This window comes from Diachasmimorpha longicaudata, chromosome 11, assembly GCF_034640455.1.
Source record: "Diachasmimorpha longicaudata isolate KC_UGA_2023 chromosome 11, iyDiaLong2, whole genome shotgun sequence".
NCBI lineage: Eukaryota > Metazoa > Arthropoda > Insecta > Hymenoptera > Braconidae > Diachasmimorpha > Diachasmimorpha longicaudata.
This window is the reverse complement of record NC_087235.1, coordinates 7,672,592-7,692,477: the sequence shown is the minus strand read 5'-3', so window position 1 is coordinate 7,692,477 and position 19,886 is coordinate 7,672,592. Positions and strand designations below refer to the sequence as shown.

The 19,886-nt window shown below is 37.0% G+C and overlaps 2 protein-coding genes across 6 annotated transcripts in view; both read left to right on the top strand.

Annotated features, from left to right (window-relative positions):
* Nucleotides 1–623: 623 nt before the first annotated feature.
* Nucleotides 624–8,854, top strand: LOC135167595 (regulator of G-protein signaling loco). Of its 3 annotated transcripts, XM_064130928.1 has the most exons (12): nt 624–1,556; nt 1,643–2,677; nt 5,047–5,160; nt 5,284–5,726; nt 5,827–6,019; nt 6,179–6,385; nt 6,655–6,928; nt 7,059–7,198; nt 7,292–7,529; nt 7,621–7,712; nt 7,806–7,931; nt 8,015–8,180. In XM_064130928.1, exons 1-12 carry the CDS (start codon nt 888–890, stop codon nt 8,030–8,032), a joined length of 3,549 nt encoding a protein of 1,182 aa, XP_063986998.1. In that variant the 5' UTR covers nt 624–887; the 3' UTR covers nt 8,033–8,180. The 3 variants fall into 3 exon arrangements, with proteins under 3 accessions (XP_063986998.1, XP_063986997.1, XP_063986996.1); XM_064130926.1 differs by having other exon boundaries at nt 627–1,556; nt 7,806–8,854; XM_064130927.1 differs by lacking the exon at nt 6,179–6,385 and having other exon boundaries at nt 7,806–8,854.
* A 309-nt stretch (nt 8,855–9,163) lies between these two features.
* Nucleotides 9,164–19,886, top strand: part of LOC135167601 (M-phase inducer phosphatase) — a 39,106-nt gene continuing 28,383 nt past the window's right edge. Inside the window, exons 1-2 of one of the 3 annotated variants that reach the window (XM_064130938.1) lie at nt 9,164–9,413; nt 11,957–12,311. In XM_064130938.1, the coding sequence (XP_063987008.1) occupies nt 12,128–12,311 (184 nt within the window). In that variant the 5' untranslated portion in view covers nt 9,164–9,413; nt 11,957–12,127. Of the gene's footprint in view, nt 9,414–11,027; nt 11,173–11,956; nt 12,312–19,886 lie in introns of those variants that run through there. The other 2 variants (XM_064130939.1, XM_064130943.1) reach the window with 2 other exon arrangements.

Below are 19,886 nucleotides of genomic sequence, written 5' to 3'. Positions count from 1 at the left end.
GTCCATTACAATAAGCGACACACCATCACCCCAAGAGAGATTCAGACGGCAGTGCTTCTTCTTTTACCAGGAGAACTCTCTAAACACGCAATCAGGGAGGGGACCAAGGCCGTCTCCAAGTATAGGCTGTCTAAGTAACTTCTTGAGAAATCCTTCAATAAGCTTTGATTTCTCAACCAATAAATAGACCCAAATTCCAATAAGCGGATCAATTAATAATCCAATGATAAAATAAAATGAAATAATATAAAAGTCAAATCTTTAAAGAGTACTTAGAGCGAAATAGACACTCGTAATTGTAGCATTTTCCATTTTAATAATTATAAAGGGATTAGAAAATTCATTTGTTGGCCGGTTTAAGAGATAAACAATTCATTTCCTTACTTATAAATTTTTATTAATATTTTTCTTTTTCACAGAAAATTGATTGCTCTTGCAACGAATAACAAATTACAAATAAAATGACATAAACATAAAAAGCTTTTTCTCATTATTAAATTTTGACTCCGTAATTTTCTATGATTCCGTCAGATGTCGTTAGTTGTATATATGCATGTGCGTTTTTAAGATATTTGTGGTAAGATGGCGCTATTGAATTTATTCGACAACAGGCAACAAACTCGAAAGGAATTCCACCCCTCCCTCCCACGTTTTATCCAGTTTTCACCATTGATTTGTTGAGTGTTCAGTGCCTTATTGCAGTCTTGAAACTCTATTTATTAACGGTAAATAATTAATAATGCAAGTGCAGATAGTAATAATCACCATCTTGTGTGTGTCATCTATCCACCGAAAGCCAAAACGGTGCGCTTGAACGTTAATTTCACTTTCCAAAACATCTCGATAAACAGAACGAAAGAGAAGAAAATCATCGCACAATAAAAAAAATGCATCACAACAGGCGAAAGAAGAAGCGAATAAACTACGGGGTGAGAGCTGTGGAGTTGATGAGAGGCTCTAAGGGTTTTGGTTTTACAATTTCGGGACAACAGCCGTGCATTCTAAGCTGTATTGTCTCAGGCAGTCCAGCAGAGATAGTTGGAATACGTGCAGGTGATTATTTGGTCGCTGTCAACGGTCACAACGTCGGTAAAGCCCCGCACGATGATGTGGTTCGATTAATAGGGCACTCCAAGGGAGTCTTAAGGCTTCAGATAGCTGAAAATTATTATTCAGACTCCTCAGATGAAGAGGGACCTACGGCCTCGAGATCAAAACCCAAATATTCTCACAAACAACGTAATTCTAGTGTTATATCTGCAGCCTCAGGCGCACCTGCAGGACAATTGCAATGCCGAGTAGCCAAGGTTGTCAGAGATCTTCAGAGTGGTGCCATGTTCAGTGTCAGTGGAGAGGACGACAGAATGCTCCAGAGCAAGATAACCTGTGGACAAAATGGGCTCTATCATCGGTGGAATATGGCCAGTGCTCCACCACTGCCACCACCACCACATTCTCATAAAAGGGATGCTGAGAAAATTGTACATAGGACGGTGGTAGGCTATCTGGGCACCATTGATATACCTAATCAACTGCATCCCTCGACGATGATGCAGGTGCGTTTGAATTTTTTAATGTCACGGGAGGAATAAATTTTGAAAGCAGTGTTAGCAATTTTTTAAAATTCTTTTTGTAATTGCAGGTCCTCCGAAAATGCATAAAGCGATTAAAAGCTGAGAAACGTACCCCAACAACAGTTCTCCTAACAATTCACGTAGCAAACATAAAGCTCACAAATTCAGAAAACAAGATAATCGCCGAATATCCTTCCCAGCGAATAGTCTTCTGTAACTCATTCTCGGAGCAAGACAAACAATACTTCGGCATTGTGACAAAATCAGCCAATCACACAGACGAAATAGTTTCCAATTCGTGCCACGTATTCACCATTTACTATAAATTAATAGAGCATGCAGTTCACCAAAGTACTTGCAACATCTTCGGCTTCACGTGCACAAAGACATCCGAATTGACTGTTTGTCAAGAGTTTCCCGATAGTTGCAACGGTCTGATAGGTGCCATTCAAACTCTGTACATAACAGATACAACCGACTCAGAGGCGAATCCATTCAACGATACCAACAGAAGCCAGAGGAGAGAGACTGTCTCCCCTCAGCCCTCGAATCTTAGCACTTCGACTGCTCACTCTTCCAACAGTGACTCTGGAATTGGCTTCAAGGATGAGTTTGGAAGCCACTATTCAATGGCAGAGCGCAATATAAATCTTGATTATTCCCAGAGAAGATTGCCAATTTTATCGACAAACTCTCGATTAACCGTTCGTGCAACGCACGATTCACAAAATGAACGTAGAGTGGAGAATAGCGTTGGGGGCACGAGGGATGGTGGTAGTGGGGACGTCACCTGCCCCGGACCATCTGCCGCTGTTACAATGACCAAACTCGACGCATCGTCAGTCGGTTCATCCACATTTTCACGTACCATTGCTGGGATGCTACACACGGTCGATGCTGACGATATGGAGTTCTGTGATAACAATGTGGGTGATAAACTTAGTCCTAAGGTTTTCAATGTCACCAAGACAATGGTACACAGTATGGAGGATCTCAAAAATGAGGATGAGACTATCGATGTCTTTGCCAAGCCTGCTGATCCTCGACCTTGGGGGAGTTTGCAGGAGATCAGAAATGTTGGCGGCTTTCAATCCAATTCTTCGGTGAGTTGATTGTTTATGTTATTCGTTAATGGCTGGTTTAAGAGATAAACAATTCTTTATTACATCTTCGAGAACAAATTCTATGAAAAAATTACAAGGGAGTTTTACGATGATAATCATTGTTTGGGCGATAATTTTCAAGTTATCACTAAAAAAAACTCCAGCATAAAAACAATGCTCGGTCAGAGGATTTCCTTTCCGCTTTAGCAATAGGTACTCTACCGTGTCATGTATTAAGGCCGCGTCATCATTTCCTGTCTCTTACATGGCCCAAGACCAGAGCATAATGCTCCCTTCCTCCTACTCTTGCACAAGTGAGACCGAGAATAAAGTCACACACACATATATATATATATATATATATATTTACTGTTAACGATGCCATGCCAAACCACTAGTAGCAGTGAATGTACGTGAATACTAATACACAGGCCCATGACGTATCGTTCGGGGGCCCGACGTGCACGCTGTCAAAGCTGTAGCAAACGTCGGTGAGAATTGGTGTTCTGTTGTATTGAGTCGGCCTAGGGCGCCGCCCATTTTATCTAGTTAAAAGACAGTAGTTGAATTTTATTCCATCAAAATTCGAATTTTATAAGAGTGTCGTTATTTTTCATTCATACCGTGGAAACTTATCGATTAATCATTCATTAAGGATAAATGGGATTCCGTCAGCTGAAGGGGAAGCGAGTGATACATGGAGCGATTCGCCAAGTCAGTACGTAGGCTAGTCTAAAAAATAGTTTCATCAATCTAATTTTTTCAATTAATGATAATAGCTGGATGAATTCATTAATACTTAATTGTCTTTAGTTATTTCAATCCCCATGAATTGGAGTAAGTGAACTGAATTTGCAGCATCCATCGTCCCTGACGGCATACATAAATTGCTATTCCCGTGGAATTTTACTACTTCCTTTATTTGCATATATTTCGTTTATATCATTTGTGAATGGGGAAAATATTGAGTGTAAAAATTTTTTATCAATAAATATACGAATGTCTCTGTATGAAAGAGTTCTACATAATTATCAAGAGATTTTTTCGGTCTCAATATTTTGTAATAATACTTCCCTCTCGCGATTCATGGATAACATTGTTTGAACAATTCTACGAAAACGTTCAGGAGGAAACCAATTGGATTAGCAATCACATGAATCGGCAACTACAATTGGCAATGAACTTGATGCAGCAATTGTTCAGTGGCAATTGAGTGAGTCAGTTATCTCGGGGAATAACGAAAGTGTAATAAAATAATTACATGTGCTATTGGATTTTCATTTCCCGGAAGGAGAGGTCTGAATACGTGGGCTTGTGTTGTCATTTCCCACGCCTCACCTGCTAATAGGAAAGAACTAGTATCAGTTTCGCATAAGACGATGATTGTCTTCGAAGATCCAACGCAACTCAATAATTATTATTCAGCTGACGATAAAGAATAATTGAAATTAACTGGAGGACGCAAGTGGCATGGCGTATGCTGCAGATCAGGACACGAGATAAATACAGACGGAGATAGTATTTATGAGAATTTACTCAATGACCCAGTCGACTCACAATCCTCCTTCATTTCACAGTTGGTGAAATTTTCTATATCTCTATTTATTCAACTTTTTCATTACAGAACACGTAAAATGGTATTGTAAGAATTCATTTTCTTCTTCGATTATTGTTCACGTGGGGCGCTACTCCAGGGGAGGGGGACAATGCTCTGACATTCAAAAGTCCCATGAACTTCCATTTCTAAACATAAGATAGTTGCGTTCCTTTTACGAATTTTGAATTAGTAATTACCAATTGCCTATTTAGAGGAATACGTGATATTGACTCATTTACTTTTCAATTGAATCATGTAGAAAATAATATATTCATGTTCCGTATGATTTGATCGATCAACAAGTGCCTTTGAAATAATTTATCTATAGTATTAAAAACAATAAATCTATTTTAACAATATATAGATGTCTGCCGTTCTCATGCTGAATAAGTTCAATTTAAATGATTGGTAAATTTCACTCTGCACTTTTGATTGAGGCCACTTCTGGAGAAACTCCATTATCTGAGTAATTCCAATACATTTCATTAATCTCGATGTCTGCACAAACCCATTACAAACATTATTCAATACTCCATCAAATGTTGCAATGACATTACTCCCAAGAGGAGGAATACTTTGCACGTAGCTTTTGGGTCACCTGGGTTTCATTGACACTAACAATAACAATGTAGGCCGTTGCCCTATTCTCACGACGTGTGATCATGATTCTTAATATAATGAGAGGAATTAACTGACTCTCGAGTGCTTTCAAGTTTGAATAGCACATAGAATTTTTTTTTCAAATGATTAAATGATGAATGTTATGTTACAGTTATATGGGAGTATAGAATCGTGCGATAAGAATGAGCCTGGGCTTGGAGTGCGCTCTTGGGGAGCGGGATTCGAGAACCTCTTGAAAGATCCAAAAGGACTACAGACATTTGCAGTAAGTTAAATATTGTAATTAATACGGTATGGAAAATATGATTAAAAGCTTCGTTACCTCGTAATATGAAAATATAATGTAGTTAAAAATATAAAATAAATTCGTAAATTTGTTCGCTCGAAGGAATTCTTAAAAAAAGAATTCAGCCATGAAAATATTTACTTCTGGGCGGCTTGCGAGCGCTACAAAGATACGGAAGACACAACCTCCAGGCGACGATTAGCCTGGCAGATCTACCAGAGACATCTCTCTACAAATGCCTCGGAGCCGGTGAATGTCGATAGTCATGCAGCTGGACAAATCACTCAGGAGTTTCTCAATCGTGCCCCCGAGGAGCTCTTTCTCCAGGCTCAAAAGCAAGTCTTTAATCTCATGAAATTCGACAGTTACCCTCGATTCCTAAAATCAGCCCTTTATCATCACTGCAAGGAGAACGGCACTGGCGTTAGAACAGAGGATCACGATCTTGATTTAACCGGTTCACCAAATGTTAAGCTGAAGAAGAGCCATTCTGATGCCGAAGATCGTTGTAGAAAATCGATACTCCCTTGGCATCGTAAAAATAGGTAAAAAAATGATTTTTTAAAAGTTTATTTGAATTATAATATCATTAAAATGGCTTTATTCCTCAATTCCTTCCAATTAACCCATGATTTTATCGTGCAGATCAAAATCTAAGGATCGAGGAGAATCAGAATACAACAAAACTCCAAACCGAGGAGAGCCCATGTACAAGAGTTTTACAACAATAAAAAGGGATACAGAGGGCAATAACAATGACGACAGTATTTCCATATCGAGTAGTAGATCGTCACTGGCATCGTGGGATCTCGCGCTACGTCAGTCCTTCAGTAAACATGTGAGTAATTTCACAAAGAAAATTTAAATTGGCTGAATTTTTTAGTAAATGTTTCAGAATAAATTTGACACTAAATTATTGTGGCATTTTTTATTCATTGAATGCGTGTGCGTGTGATATGTTTTCGCATCAAGCATTGTTTTTGTCTATAAATTGTAGTCGCTATCGTCGTACGATGGTCAAAATGATAAGAAAGAGATACAGGCCAAGTGCACTGGTTTGTGTCGGGTTATTTTGCCGGATGGCTCAACAACGGTCGTACCAACAAATCAATCTGAGAGCATTAAAGATGTTGTTACCCGGCTTCTTGAGAAACGAGCACTACGATATTGTAATTATGATGTTCTCGTACTGGCCACAGACGAGGTTAGTGCGCTTAATCTCTGTATTATTCAAGTTTTCATATTTATCGATGGAGAATGCACATGGAGTGTTTCATTTTCACCCAATTATTCTCGTTTGTCTACCTTTATGCATGTTTTCATCAAATGGGTAATGTGTAATTAGAAAATACAATATTAATATTGGCATGGTTTTTTTTCATTAATAATTCAAAGATTGCTTATAATGAATGAATTAATGAAATTGTTGTAAAATTTAATTAAAATACAATTCATTCTGTTATGAATTTTTAGATGTTAAATCTGAAATATTCATCATCAGTGCTTGCTGGACAAGAGGTGGAGGTCGTACCGACGAAAGTACTGAAAGTCGATCTGCCATCCCGAAGGATAATAACCGTAGTAGCCCACAAGAATCAAACGTTGCGAGATGTTCTCAGGCCTCTTCTCAACAAATACGGTTTCAAACTCGAATTAATCACCATTTGGGGTGAAGGACATCCAGTTTCGTTAGATATTCCGGCAATTACTGCTCCCAACCGGCTAGTACTGACATCCAACAATGAAGGTGCAATAATGATTCCTTTTTTTGTTTTTTCATTTATGGATGATTATTTATATTTCCTCTAATGAATAATTTGAACGAAATTTATGTCATTTCAATCAACTAATGTTAAGCTTGATTCTGTAATTTTTAGATTTTCACCGCGATAATTTACATTATCATGAGGACATTGAGCAGGGACAGTCCCAGCTCGATGAAATTACTAATAAAGTATTTGAGGAGCTTTTAGTCGGGAAAAGTACAAATAAGTATTACAGTGAAGGTTCATGTAAGGTACTACTGATGTCTTGTCATTCAACTTTGATGTAACGGATCATTCGAATCCTATGAAATATTCTATAACAATTGTAATGGTTGCCCTTATAGTCTGACGACCAACGCTCCGAAGGCTCCTCCATTCTCTCAAGCAAGTTTTTTACGAGAGATACAACAGTTCTGGGCAAAAAAAAGGGAAAATCTAAGAGCAGTAATTTGAGTGAAAAGAGCAATTCTACTGACTATACAGGAGAGGAAAATTTACAATCGAGTAGAGCACATGCTCCATTAATAGCAAAGTGGCGAAATGGGGTCAAGCTTCAATTGCCTGGAAGATTCGATGGTGATGGTGAATATTTACTCTTTTTTTTTATTATCCACTGAATTTTACATTAAAAAAGAAACATTTTACTCTACATTAATTTGACTTTTTTGAATAGAATTGTATGAGGGATTGAAAAGGGCCCAACGCTCGCGGCTTGAGGATCAAAGGGGCACAGAAATTAATTTTGAACTTCCAGATTTCTTGAAGGTAATTCAGTTATCATGTTAATCGAATTTTAATTCAAGAAAACGAAAACAATAACTTCCAATATAAAATTTAATCTCCAAACTTTTATGCCAGCAAAATAAAGAAAATGGAAAGAACACAGAGGTGAAAAAACACAGGAGAGGACGTCTCTTGGGCTTGAGTTCAGATTGCACCTCCAAATTCTACAACTCAAGTGATGATGGCAAAAAACCCAATCTGGTAACAAATCCAGTAATCGGGAAGTGTAATTACAATTCCGAGGATTCTCAAACCACCTCAAAACATTTGGTACCGTCAAATAGGTTCGACTCCATGAGTAGTCTCGATGGAACCCTGGAGGATATGGACAAGACAATAATCGAGAACGGAAATGTCTCGAATCAGTCGAAAAATAAAGAACTGTTTTTTAATAATCAGCTGACTGAGTCACCAGAGAAATTATCAAAGCCTCCACCCCTTCCACCTAAACCCAAGGGTCTCTTGACGAAATCCTTAACACGAGCCGCACAAATGGGCCCTATAACGCCATTGGAATCACGTGAGACTAAAAATAATTTTTGAAATTGAAAGTATTTTAAATGCAACTTTTGAACTGTAAAATTGCAATTTTGCGAAAAATTATTACACAATTGTATATTTTAACATACGTGTCTTATGAATTTCTTCATTAAAATTGCACGTTGCGATGAGTAAATATTTCTCATATGGAAAAATAATTCAAGATTATTTTCCTGGTTATAAATGATCTGAATTCCCGAATTCATTGCCCAAATTGGTACTTCATGAAATGTAAAAGTGTATAAATAACTGGATAAATAGAAGAATTATTTCATATATAAGACAGTCGCTATCATGCATCAATTAAATTAATTTTGAAAAAATAATCCAGTGAGATTTCCACTTGAGACAATGGAAATGTTTGTGAGTATAACTCTTTTATGGACAATCTATTTCAAAGTAAATTACAATAACTCATTGTGATGCATAAATTTCATTAAAGTCAAAGAATATCTGAATATATTACTGGTTGCATAAGTTCGAAATTTGCAAATTTGTTCTTGATCGATTATTTATAAAATGTAAAAGTTTATAAATAACTGAATATTATGTGTATAAATAAAAACAAAATTATTTAAAGTGTAGTCTCCCGTGCTAGTTGTTATAGAATTGATATTTATTGACATTTTCCTTTCCATCCACTTATTATGAAAACAATTAAACTAAAAGTGGTTCTACACGATTGTTAAATCACTAATTACTCGGGTCACTGAGGCTTGGACGAAGAAATGTCGTGACATTTTGTTACAGTTGATTAAGTTGGCTACAAAAAGTATATTTTAACATTTTCTTTTAAATTCATTCATACCAACATAATTCAGAATTTCAGGGGGGTATTCACCGACAGTAGTGCTACCACGGCGAGTTTTATTAAATGACTCGCTCGAGTGGATTCAATATTTGTCAACAGCTAGGGTCGCCGGTTCCTCAACGATTCATCCTCAGTTTTATTATTATTCCCACAATACAGTTCTGTTTATCTCGACAACAGATACCAGAGGTATCTTATGGAGAGGCCTTGGATAATTGCGCAGTTCTCAGTGTATTTTTATCGAGTACAAGTCTAACAACTTTATATTCATGTGATTAGTCAACTGAGGCCATCATTCTCTCGACATCTACTCTCAATTCTTCATGGTTGAGGTCAGAAAACAAAATACTTTATCAATTTTATAGTCAATTACAATTATTCTCCGATTTTTGAACATTTTTTAATAATTATTGGGCACTATTCTAACCCCAATTGTGAGGAAACAATGGCACACGATCACTTCGTCTACCTGCGAAAAAATACTGAGTTTCGTAGCCATTTTTATCAACATTTATTGCTGAAAGTAGATAATGCTTTTGGAGAAAGTAATTGTAGATTAATTAATTAACTATTGATTAATCGAAAACTGTGATTGACTAATTTATCCAAATTTCGAAAACTTTACTCGATTGCTCGCAATATTGGCACATCTATATCATCATCAATTCCCGCCCAAAAAATTTTTTCTTTATCTCCCTTCATGGAGAGTAATCAAAGGACCGAAGCATCCAATAAACGTTTTTAATTGTTATCAATTTGATGAGTTACGAATAACAGAAAATAATCAAAAAATTGAAATTCTAATTCCTAAAGATTTTCTGATTTTTAGTGCTGATAATTTTAGTCGGGTGGGAAAATCGAACATGACCGATTTCATAGAGATAATCGATTATGTCATAGTCATAATCGATCATTTGATAATCGATTAGTGAAGAAGCAAATTGGAAAACTGGTATCAACCCCACCGTCCCCGCCGCGGTGGCGCTACTAACATTATTAATCTTGAGTATTATTCTTATTATTATTTATTATACGAAAATAATTGTAATTAAAGAAGCATATACAATAAGTAGTCAAGCTTTAAGTGAAAACTAATCTGTGAAAAATACAGAAAACCATAAATTTTAACCGTCAAATATCTTAAGTGTCCTCGCATTTGGACTCGATTAGCAACTGTCGTAGCCCTAACAAACCCTTCGATCTCTCTCTCTCTCTCTCTCGTGTAATGCGAGCTATTGAAAGTGCAAAAAAACAGTCTCACAGCGGGAAGTGTCTCTTACACGAGAAAAAGTGTATCAAAGGGTTTATGTGGTTGAAAAAAAGGCAGGAGGAAGCGTGAAATTCTATGTAAGCAGGAAAGAGTGAGAGGAGAGAGGATAGACGTGTGGAAGAGGGATTAAGTGCGGCGACCGTTGGGCCCATTAGATCAAATAATATAGATTTTTTTAATCATTAACCTCATTAACATTACCTGAAGGAAAAAAAAACAATTTATATTGAATTTGTGCAAATGAATATCAAGTTCAAACGCACTTACGTAATCTCTAAAATGAATTAGTAATTGAAAAGGGTAATAAACATTCAATTAATTAGGTTAATTAAATGAGTAAGTAAAAATTAATGAGATAAATGAATAAATTGAGCAAAATGTAAAGTAATTGCACCTTTTTTTATTAATGATTAGTAATCAACGAATGATTTCCCATCAGTTAAGGAATATTTAATCAATAAAATTAGTTAGTTGAATGCTATAGATAACTTTGAATTACCTTCGAAATCCTCTAAATAAAAATAAAAAATGATATCCCAACGGTCGTTCCGTCTACAGTCATAAAGCTACGATTGGCTCCCCACTACGGATGAACATTTTTTTCTCTCGTGCGCATTCATCACCATCCACCTCCCTCCCACGTACGTTCGCAAACTCTTTCATTCTGTTAAGTCACATATAACGCTCGATTTCGTTCCAACGGTCGGCGCATTTTTCCTCACTACTCACTTGCTCCCTTTCTCTCTTTCTCGAGTGCATTGGTGCGTTGAATGCTTTCGACCCTTTAATTTCAATCCCGGAACGTTGTTATCTACCTTCCGGTGAGTGTTATTAGGATTATTATTTGATAAATGTGAAAATTAATCTGTGCATCTATATTGATTTTTTTATAATATGCTGGATATTTAAATTGCGCGAATGCTGGAAGATGTCAAGGCTTCAGACATTTTTTCCTCTTCTGTTTTGTTAACCCTTCGAAATCGTGGGGAATTCATGGCTTCGGGTGACCAACTGTTCGTGATCCCATGTGTTAAAAACGCACATTTCGAGAGCTGCGTTGACTTTCATGATAACGAAATTGAATTCTATTTTTTTTTAATAACCATTCGTAATTCTTTGTAATATTTTATTTTATCGCTTGGTAAATCCGGAATGATTTATTTTTCACTCCAAAGATAATTTTTCCGCTTTCTAATAAGCCAAGACTGAGCTCACTAAAAGTGTTTCCACATTACAAATATGAAAAAAAAAAAACTTTATATCAATGCCCAATAAATATGTTGTCCTCTTAAAATATTATAAAGCATTATAAAATTACACGCCATTTTTCAAGAACTCTTCAGGATGACATTAAAAAAATGTGATCATTTAATTTCATTCACTCGAACGTAAAAATTATATTCATATAGTTCTTGCTACACAACACTCTTTCATCAACGATAAATACTTCTCTCCTTCGTGGTGAACAGAGCTTTTATTGACGCACATTATATTTACACTGTCGTACTTGATAAGGCCAGTAGAACATCCGTTCCTACATTTCTTAACAGCTGATTAAATTCCTTCACAATTTTTTTCTCAAGTCATCTAATTTTTTACTTTCAGTTGCAACTGGAGCACAACGCAGTCGATCTATTCATCCATTCAGTATAGAACACTTGTGAATACAATTCGTGAATAATAAAAAAAAACTCGATAAATAAATACACGTGGTAGTGACTTTCAAAGGAGAGTTTTAATAAAAATAAAGTATAAAAGTGAAGTGAAGTGAACGACATGCTGGCGAGATCGGGTGCACCGTTGGAAAAAATAATAGAGGAGAATGTCAGCAATTCTCCGATGGGACGAGGACAGACCTATGATCAGGCTATGATCATCTCTCCAGTGGCACAGATAGCCCAGGAACTCAGCAAATCGAGGCTCTCTGGGACCCCTACTAACGATGGACTTCATAGACTCGGTGAGTAGTTGTATTTCATGATTTTATTGTTTATCAAAAGTTTAGAGAAAAAAAAAAGGATGATCCAGTTTTACGGTGAACGGGTTTTGATTCAGATCGTTGTCGAGTTCTCGATGGGACGGGACGTTATAATTGTGAGGGGTTTCCCCGTCCTTGAAAGGTATCTCTGACGGCTCCTCGTCTCTTCCACCCTGTTTCTTCAGGGGTTCTCAATTCTTGCGGACCTTTATTAAAATTCAATTGATATTCACGTGGGAATTCTTGACATTGAGACATTTTATTGAATTTTATAATGAATAATTCATTTATTTTGGGCCTCTAAGAGCATTTGATTTTTTCGTAGCTAACGATTTGTAAAAATTTACAGGGAATATTAAACATCGAATTTGATTGAATACTAAGCCATTTGCATTCAACTATTTGAATCCAATTTTTTTCGCGAAAGTGTAATTAATTAATTTGATGACAATTACAAACGACAATGTCATCATTTCGTCCCATGCAAAATACAATAAGCGATAATTCCCCTAATTGTTGAAATTAGTCTGTGAAAAAATTGCGTCCAAAGGGTTTTGATTAATATTTTACAATTAAATAGTCACCGAGGGTCAGAATCTGAGCTGAGAACCCCTCGGGGTTCTTTAGAGAAAGAGAAAAAGAGAGAGCGGCAAGTAGCTCGTGCTAGCCGGGTTGAATACCAGGTGCTCACCTGCCCCTCACTATGGGTGGCTGTCCCTGGCGCCCCTTTTCGCCAGGGAAACCCTCACACACACACACACACACATCAGTTATACATTCTCAGGTTCTTCTTCATTCTCAATGTGTTTGGGTGTCTGTGTCTATAGGCATACGCAAAATGCCCTCCCGGGGCACTGACCTACCCTTATTCTTCACTCCGAGAGGAAAGACCGTTAGGTGTAATCAGCTGTTTACGTCATTATTTTTTGTTTCGTATTTATTGATTTGTAAATTAATTAATTACGAGTTGATTAAGACCGCATAACATTTTTTTTCTGAGAGGTATGAAAGTAGTTCTTGATATTTTGTTATTAAGTGACGTGCGATAGACACAATCTAATAATTACAAATAGATTTATGTGTAAGCAGTCGCTATTGATAAATTACTCTAGTAATTTCAAAAGGACATATCAGAAAATCTTTTTTCTATAATCATTCATTCTCTTGATAGTTGAGCGCATCTTCAAAATATTGACAATAATCACAAGATAAATATTTAAATTGTAATTTTTCAAGTTGAAATTTCGCAATGCCCTTTTTAAAACTCAGATTAATGTTGGCAATCTGGCTTGTTCAGTTGGTCGCCATTTTTTTGATATCAACATCTGGAGGAACTGTCGCAAATTTAGGGGATCTTTTCAGCAAAAAAAAGAAGAATAGAAAGTAAAAAAAAAACGAGTGATGTTTGAACGTGGTATCGTACGTATTCTTACGTACATATTTTGTTGAAGGGTGTGTATTTGGGAGGGGTGAATGCGTCTGCGATTCTCCCCTTCGATCTTCTTTGCTTCTTTCCTTTCCCATTCAATTCAACTGTCTCCCGATGCACTCAGTGAATTTAAAGGGACAGACATTTAAAGTTTAAAGAGCACAATTCTCCAGTCTACAATGAAAAGTAGAGGGAAAAAATGGCCAAACTGTCGTTCACGCCATTTATCATTCTGAATATTAACAAATTATTGTTGCAAATTGATGATTCTTTCGGATTTGCCCTTTTCGACAATGATTAGGTATGCTTGGGAAATTATCATTTAAGCTTCGTTTTATTCAAATTAGGGAGAAATTATTTTATTATTTAAAAACATTAGAATGGAAAATGGACAGTAATTTTATTGCACACATTTTTCAGTATTAAGAGAAAACTGGTGATTTAAATATGAATTAATAGAAGTAATAGTTCCTATTGACGTCTCTTATAATCTAATTCTTCGATCCGTTAACAAAGTTAGATCGATCCAATCCACCTACAATTTGAGGAACTTGCCCAAAACTATCATAACAAGCGCACCGTATGCAAGCGTTTCGCCTCGTTGAACTAGTGTAGCTTGTGTCCAACGGAAAACGTAGGCACGAGCCCATGTAATGCAAGGTGGAAATGCCTTATGGCTTGGTTTATTCACCTGCTCATAATTCTGTACACGCGGACCTCGACTTTTCGTATTTCTATTTTCCTCCATTTCACTGTCAACTACCAATGAGTCTTAAGGGTTAAAACGGTAACGGATTTTAGCAAAGGGCTGAGCTAAACCTCAAGAAGAGATGGTGATAGAAAATATACTTGGTATTGAGAAAGGTATGGTCAAAAAAATGCATTGATGAATTCTTGGAACTTAATTAAGTTGGACCTTCCTTGGAATATGTTTCTTCATATTACTCGAGTGGAGGAAAAATGATTAATTAATGCTTCGAAGTCATTTTTGGTAATATTCACTCGATAACAATTGAAATGTTTACAATACTTTCAGTCGAAAGCAACGAAATATGAAGAACCTTCAAAATCAAGTTAACAGAGTGAACAGACGGACGACTGAAATGATTTCGGGAATTAGCATATCCCGTAGGGCCGGTAATGCAGGTCCCGCAACATTCACGAAAATCTCTTTCTGGTGCACATACGGGCGTGCAACCCTTAACGGTCGCGAAACCGAATTGCTAATCAACTTTTTATTCTCAGTCCTCTTTCTTCTCCGTTAAACCAACTTTACCCATTCTTTACTTTCCTTTTTATTCGTTGTTCGCTTTTTTCACCAACTTATTATTCTTCGTAATGATAAAGACGAGAGGAATATAATGTGCTGCGTTTTTTTTTATCGAATAGAAAGGAGAATAATTTATGGGACTCTTTTCATTTTTTATAAATATGGATTACAATTTTAATATTTCTTGGGAAGATGAAATATTTTTAAACTTCGGAGAGAAGATTCAGTGACAAATAGAGCCCCATATTCTTGTCATTTAAAAATGGAAAAAAGGTTGACATTTGATCTGACATTAAAAATGTCTGAAAATACAAAAGTGTAATATAGATTAAAAAATATAGTGAATGAAATTAAGTAGGTGTCAATAACTACGGAAAAAGACGCATTTCGTCTTCATCTATAGATGTATGTATATGTATAGATCCGTTGGATGAAAAATTCGTTGGGCGCGTGCCGGCTGCGACTCACCCCTCATCCTCGTGCAATCACTCTCTCACTAATACTGAAGGAGACCAGCCGAACAATCATAGTTGTCAGACTTACCCCCTGTGCAAGTACTCTCCCTCTTTACTTGTATATTATGTACATTTTGGCGAACATCTATTGCCAAATAATATCGGTGTTCTTGAAGTCTTTTCAAAATTTACAACTTTATTCAATCCATTCTACTGTCTTATTCTGAATTTATTCAATGAAATGGGGGAAAATTGTTGATACACCCATAGAAAAAGTGAAACGATGCACTTGTTAGTGTTTTTGTTGTTTTACTTTGTTGGCGAATTATTTTCTGAAAAGTATTATTTACTTTTTTCTATTAATTTTTTATTGAATTTCTCCCTGTACGTGGGAACATGATGGTGTTATCACTAACTAATTGGATAATTTCACCTTCTGAGCATTGTACTTTCCTCGAAGGTGATGAATAAATATTCGTTGGATGTTCCTTAAAACCCATCCTCCCTCCTTAATTGAATAGAAAATATATTGTTAAGTATGTTGAACCGGTGTTTCCTTGATAGTTGCGGCTCGATGGGCACAACATACATTTCGAAAGAGAGAGAGAGAGAGAGAGACATAGACACCCGGTGTATATGCAGTCACTATTACGGAGTATACGGGAATCTAACGCTCATTTGGTGCGCCATATGGTGGCGCCAACTAATTCCGTGCATACAAGTTTAATATTAACTGCTGGCATACAACAGTTTCCTTCCAAGAGGGAAATTGTGTTATAACTTCCCTCTATCTCAGAATGTGACTTGTGAGTAAAATTATATGGCATGTGTCGAGTTATTTAAACTACTAAATCAAACAATCCATTCATTGATCTTGTCTCAGGCATTTTTGCAATAAGTTTTCAAAAAAAACAAGAGACAATTTAAAACACAAACCTCGAAGGGAAAAAAAATGGTTGAATTACATGAAATAATAAAAAATTTGTTCAAAAATCAATGCTAGACGCAATTTTCCTGAGGAGTATTGAGTAAACCTCAAATACCGTAGCACCTGGACAACATCCATGAATTACTTCAAACACAGAATTTATAGTTCGATTACGCAAAGAGTCAGAGAAAAATAAAGAAGGGGAGTAACAATGACTCGTTAGCGCCTGGATATACATGACCAACCCTGCGTGTTTCTACAATCCATGTACATACACTTATGTACACGAGAATGCTAAAGCACAGAGGGAACAAATACGTTGGTCACGAACGTTAATACTGTCCCGGCACGCGTTATAACGTGAATCAAACTGGGTTGTCTGGTATCTGGATGAGAGGGTGAGAGCCCAACAAAGATGCTCCCCCGGGTTGCTGAAACTCCGTCATACAGGACCCGTAGAGAGACCGTTGAACGTGGGAGTCTGGCTTAACGGGGCACATTGAAATTTTCCACATAGATGAAGAATTGCTGTTTTTTTTTTCCCCATTGTCGGCACTCATGGTTTCGAATAAAATTGGTTCAATGCGCTGGGTTTGTTACGGTGGGGTAACTTCCACCTGTTTTGTGCGGCTAATGACTTCAACACATGTCACCGTTTCACTTTTAATCATTTTAATTTCACTCAATTGTCATTTGTGACACTGCAAGAAGGTCAATTACATGAATTGTTATCAATTTTTTTTTCCAACAATTTAACACTTAAACTTGGTCCAATAAAATTGGCATTATTTCAATATAAAATATTATTCAAATGAGTAAATCATGTAAATTTTCATATGAGACTGACTCATGTACTTAATTATCCGACTGAGAACAAAATGATAATGGCCGTTAGTCTGATAATGCGATTATGGTATGGTGATTCTGAGTACAATAAAGTATGAATCTCTGTGCACATACATACATATACACTGGAGGAAATAATAGATCGCCTCCAAGCCAGAGTAGTGCCGCATGGTTGGAAAACATGGGGGAGAGAAAGTTGTGCCTGTAACGGTGGCACGCGCCCGTTGGAATAATTTACCTACATCACGAAATCGATATTTCTGACGCCCACTTTTAACGCATGCTATCAGCTGTAATCAAAATATACTGGGTTCAATAGTAATTGAATGCCGTAAAAGAAGGCTTTCGAAATTTATGCCAATATTTTGGGAAGAGACCTTCTCCGAATTTTTACAGTTAACAGTTACGTATACATACGTAATCATAAGCAGGCAGTGTCGAGCAATATAACTCGATTCTTCACTTTTCTCGTACTCTGATGACGGACATATGAGCACACATAGGGCAGCCTCTCTCTTTCTCTCTCCACTCTCGCCACCTGGCACGAGTATTTTTCTCTATGCCCTACGGGTTTTTGCACCCCTCAGTCAACTCCCTCCATTTATATATAGCTGTGGGTAGTGTCGCTCTACCAGGGTAACCTATGAGGCCTGTACATACCCCCAACCCCCTTTGGACTTGGCTCGTGCCACTATGTATTGTGGTGGGGACTTCGAGGAGGAATAAAATGAGTTGAAAAAAAAAAAAATAGAAAGGGGCTGCTCTTGCAAACCCGGACCTTCCCCTCATGCAAAACAATTATATATACGTTTTTTCCTTTGGGTTATCAAAAATTTTACATTTTTTTAGAGTTGACGCGGAAAATTTATGCGGGCGGTTTTTTCATCATTTTTTTCTTTGTTATTTGATATTTTTTTGAGCTATTGATTGAAATAAATTTGTCCGGAAAATTTATTATAACCTACATATTGTGCCTTGGAAATGAAAATTCTGAAGCATTAAACAATCATAAATAAAAAGGAATTCCTTTTTTGGTTCTTCTGTTCTGCATTTTAGAATATACTTCCATTAAAATTATTATTTCTAGGTAATGGGTTGCGTTGAATAAATGTTTCTTCCTAAAAATAGATATATCCACCCTCTGATCAGGACCCCCTTACCGTTTTATATTTAGGATTTCCGTTGGCACGTGTCCCCCAACTTGCCAAGATTCCCCCCAGAACTGGTCCTTTCCCCATGCGCAGCTTCTTCATTCGTCAAACTCTAAACTTATAAATCAACTCCGGTATAATGCCTTCACCATCTTTGGGAATAAAAAATTCAAATAAACCATAACCGTAAGTTCATTTGATTCTGTGACTCATCCACCATAATCCGTGTTTGAATAATATTAGCCAAGACGTTGTTCACTCCGTCCTGATTTTTCGTTTATCATCGACCGGATGTTTAACACGGCTTCCTCGTGAAGGCAGGAGGAAGCCACAGACAGGATGAGGAGATACGTTGAAGAGGTCAAGACCCGAGAGTTCAAGATCACAAGTCAAATAACGTAGTTTTCAGCTGCGATCGATCCTCATCTTGCTTTGGCCCTCGTGCCCTCGTGCCTTCGTCTAATTAATTTCGTCAATGGAGTATCATTTGTAGATGAAACGTCTACAAAATGAATTGTAAAGGTGAAGTTGAATCGTTACGCTGAGTGCCTCGACTTCCTGCGGAAGTCACCAAGCATATCGTACTACTCTACATATATGTAGACAGAGAAAAGAAATTGAGGGAGGGCTGCACTTTAACCCGGTGAGGCTTGTGCTGTGTACCATGTGACACGCCATTCGTTCCTTAATAGACGTGTCTTGGTACTCCAACCGTTACGGATTGGACTGCACATTCGTGTCGATAAACACAAAAAATCTATCCCGAAACTTTTATCGGAGAATTCTGGCACTCACGGGACCCCTCGGTCGGTAAAACTTGGAAGGAGCCCTTTTGAACGGTCAGTTGAGGGCCAACAGCTGATTATTCAGAAAAAGAGCGGGAAAGAATTTGGCGGGAAGTTGAGCTCCACATCCTTCGGTGATCCCGTCAATTCACTCTCATCTGCCTCGGGTTGTCGTCGTTCATTCATCTTTGAACAGGGGCTGTGGCTAATTAATTGATCCTGTGCTTGTCTCCCATGAAGAGTAAGCTAGGCTTGCAGCATGTGTCCTATAATGTTTGTCGGATGTTGTTGAAGCGATAATAAAAATAGGTTACTCGATCCCCGTAGCGCAACCATGCTTTTACCCATTTTCATTCGTACTTTCCAAGTCGCTGGTAAGGGATAGTTAGTAATTCGATGCGTGCATTGTTGAATGAACAAAGTAGAAGTAGTCATAAATTAAAATTTATAATTTCCAGAGAAAATCCCAATGTCAGGGACTCACCAGGGAATTTCGATTTCAATTTTTTTCAACATCTTTCCTTCCAATTCCGGTGTAACGAAATTTCATTGAACTCAATTCCCACTGATTATAACTAGAAGAATAAGTATCCCATTGAAGTGGGAGTAATCGATTTCCTGTAAAGTGTCGTCTTTCGGAAGTGAATAAACCGAAAAGAGAATAGAAAAAAGAAAAGAGAAGGTTATTTTACT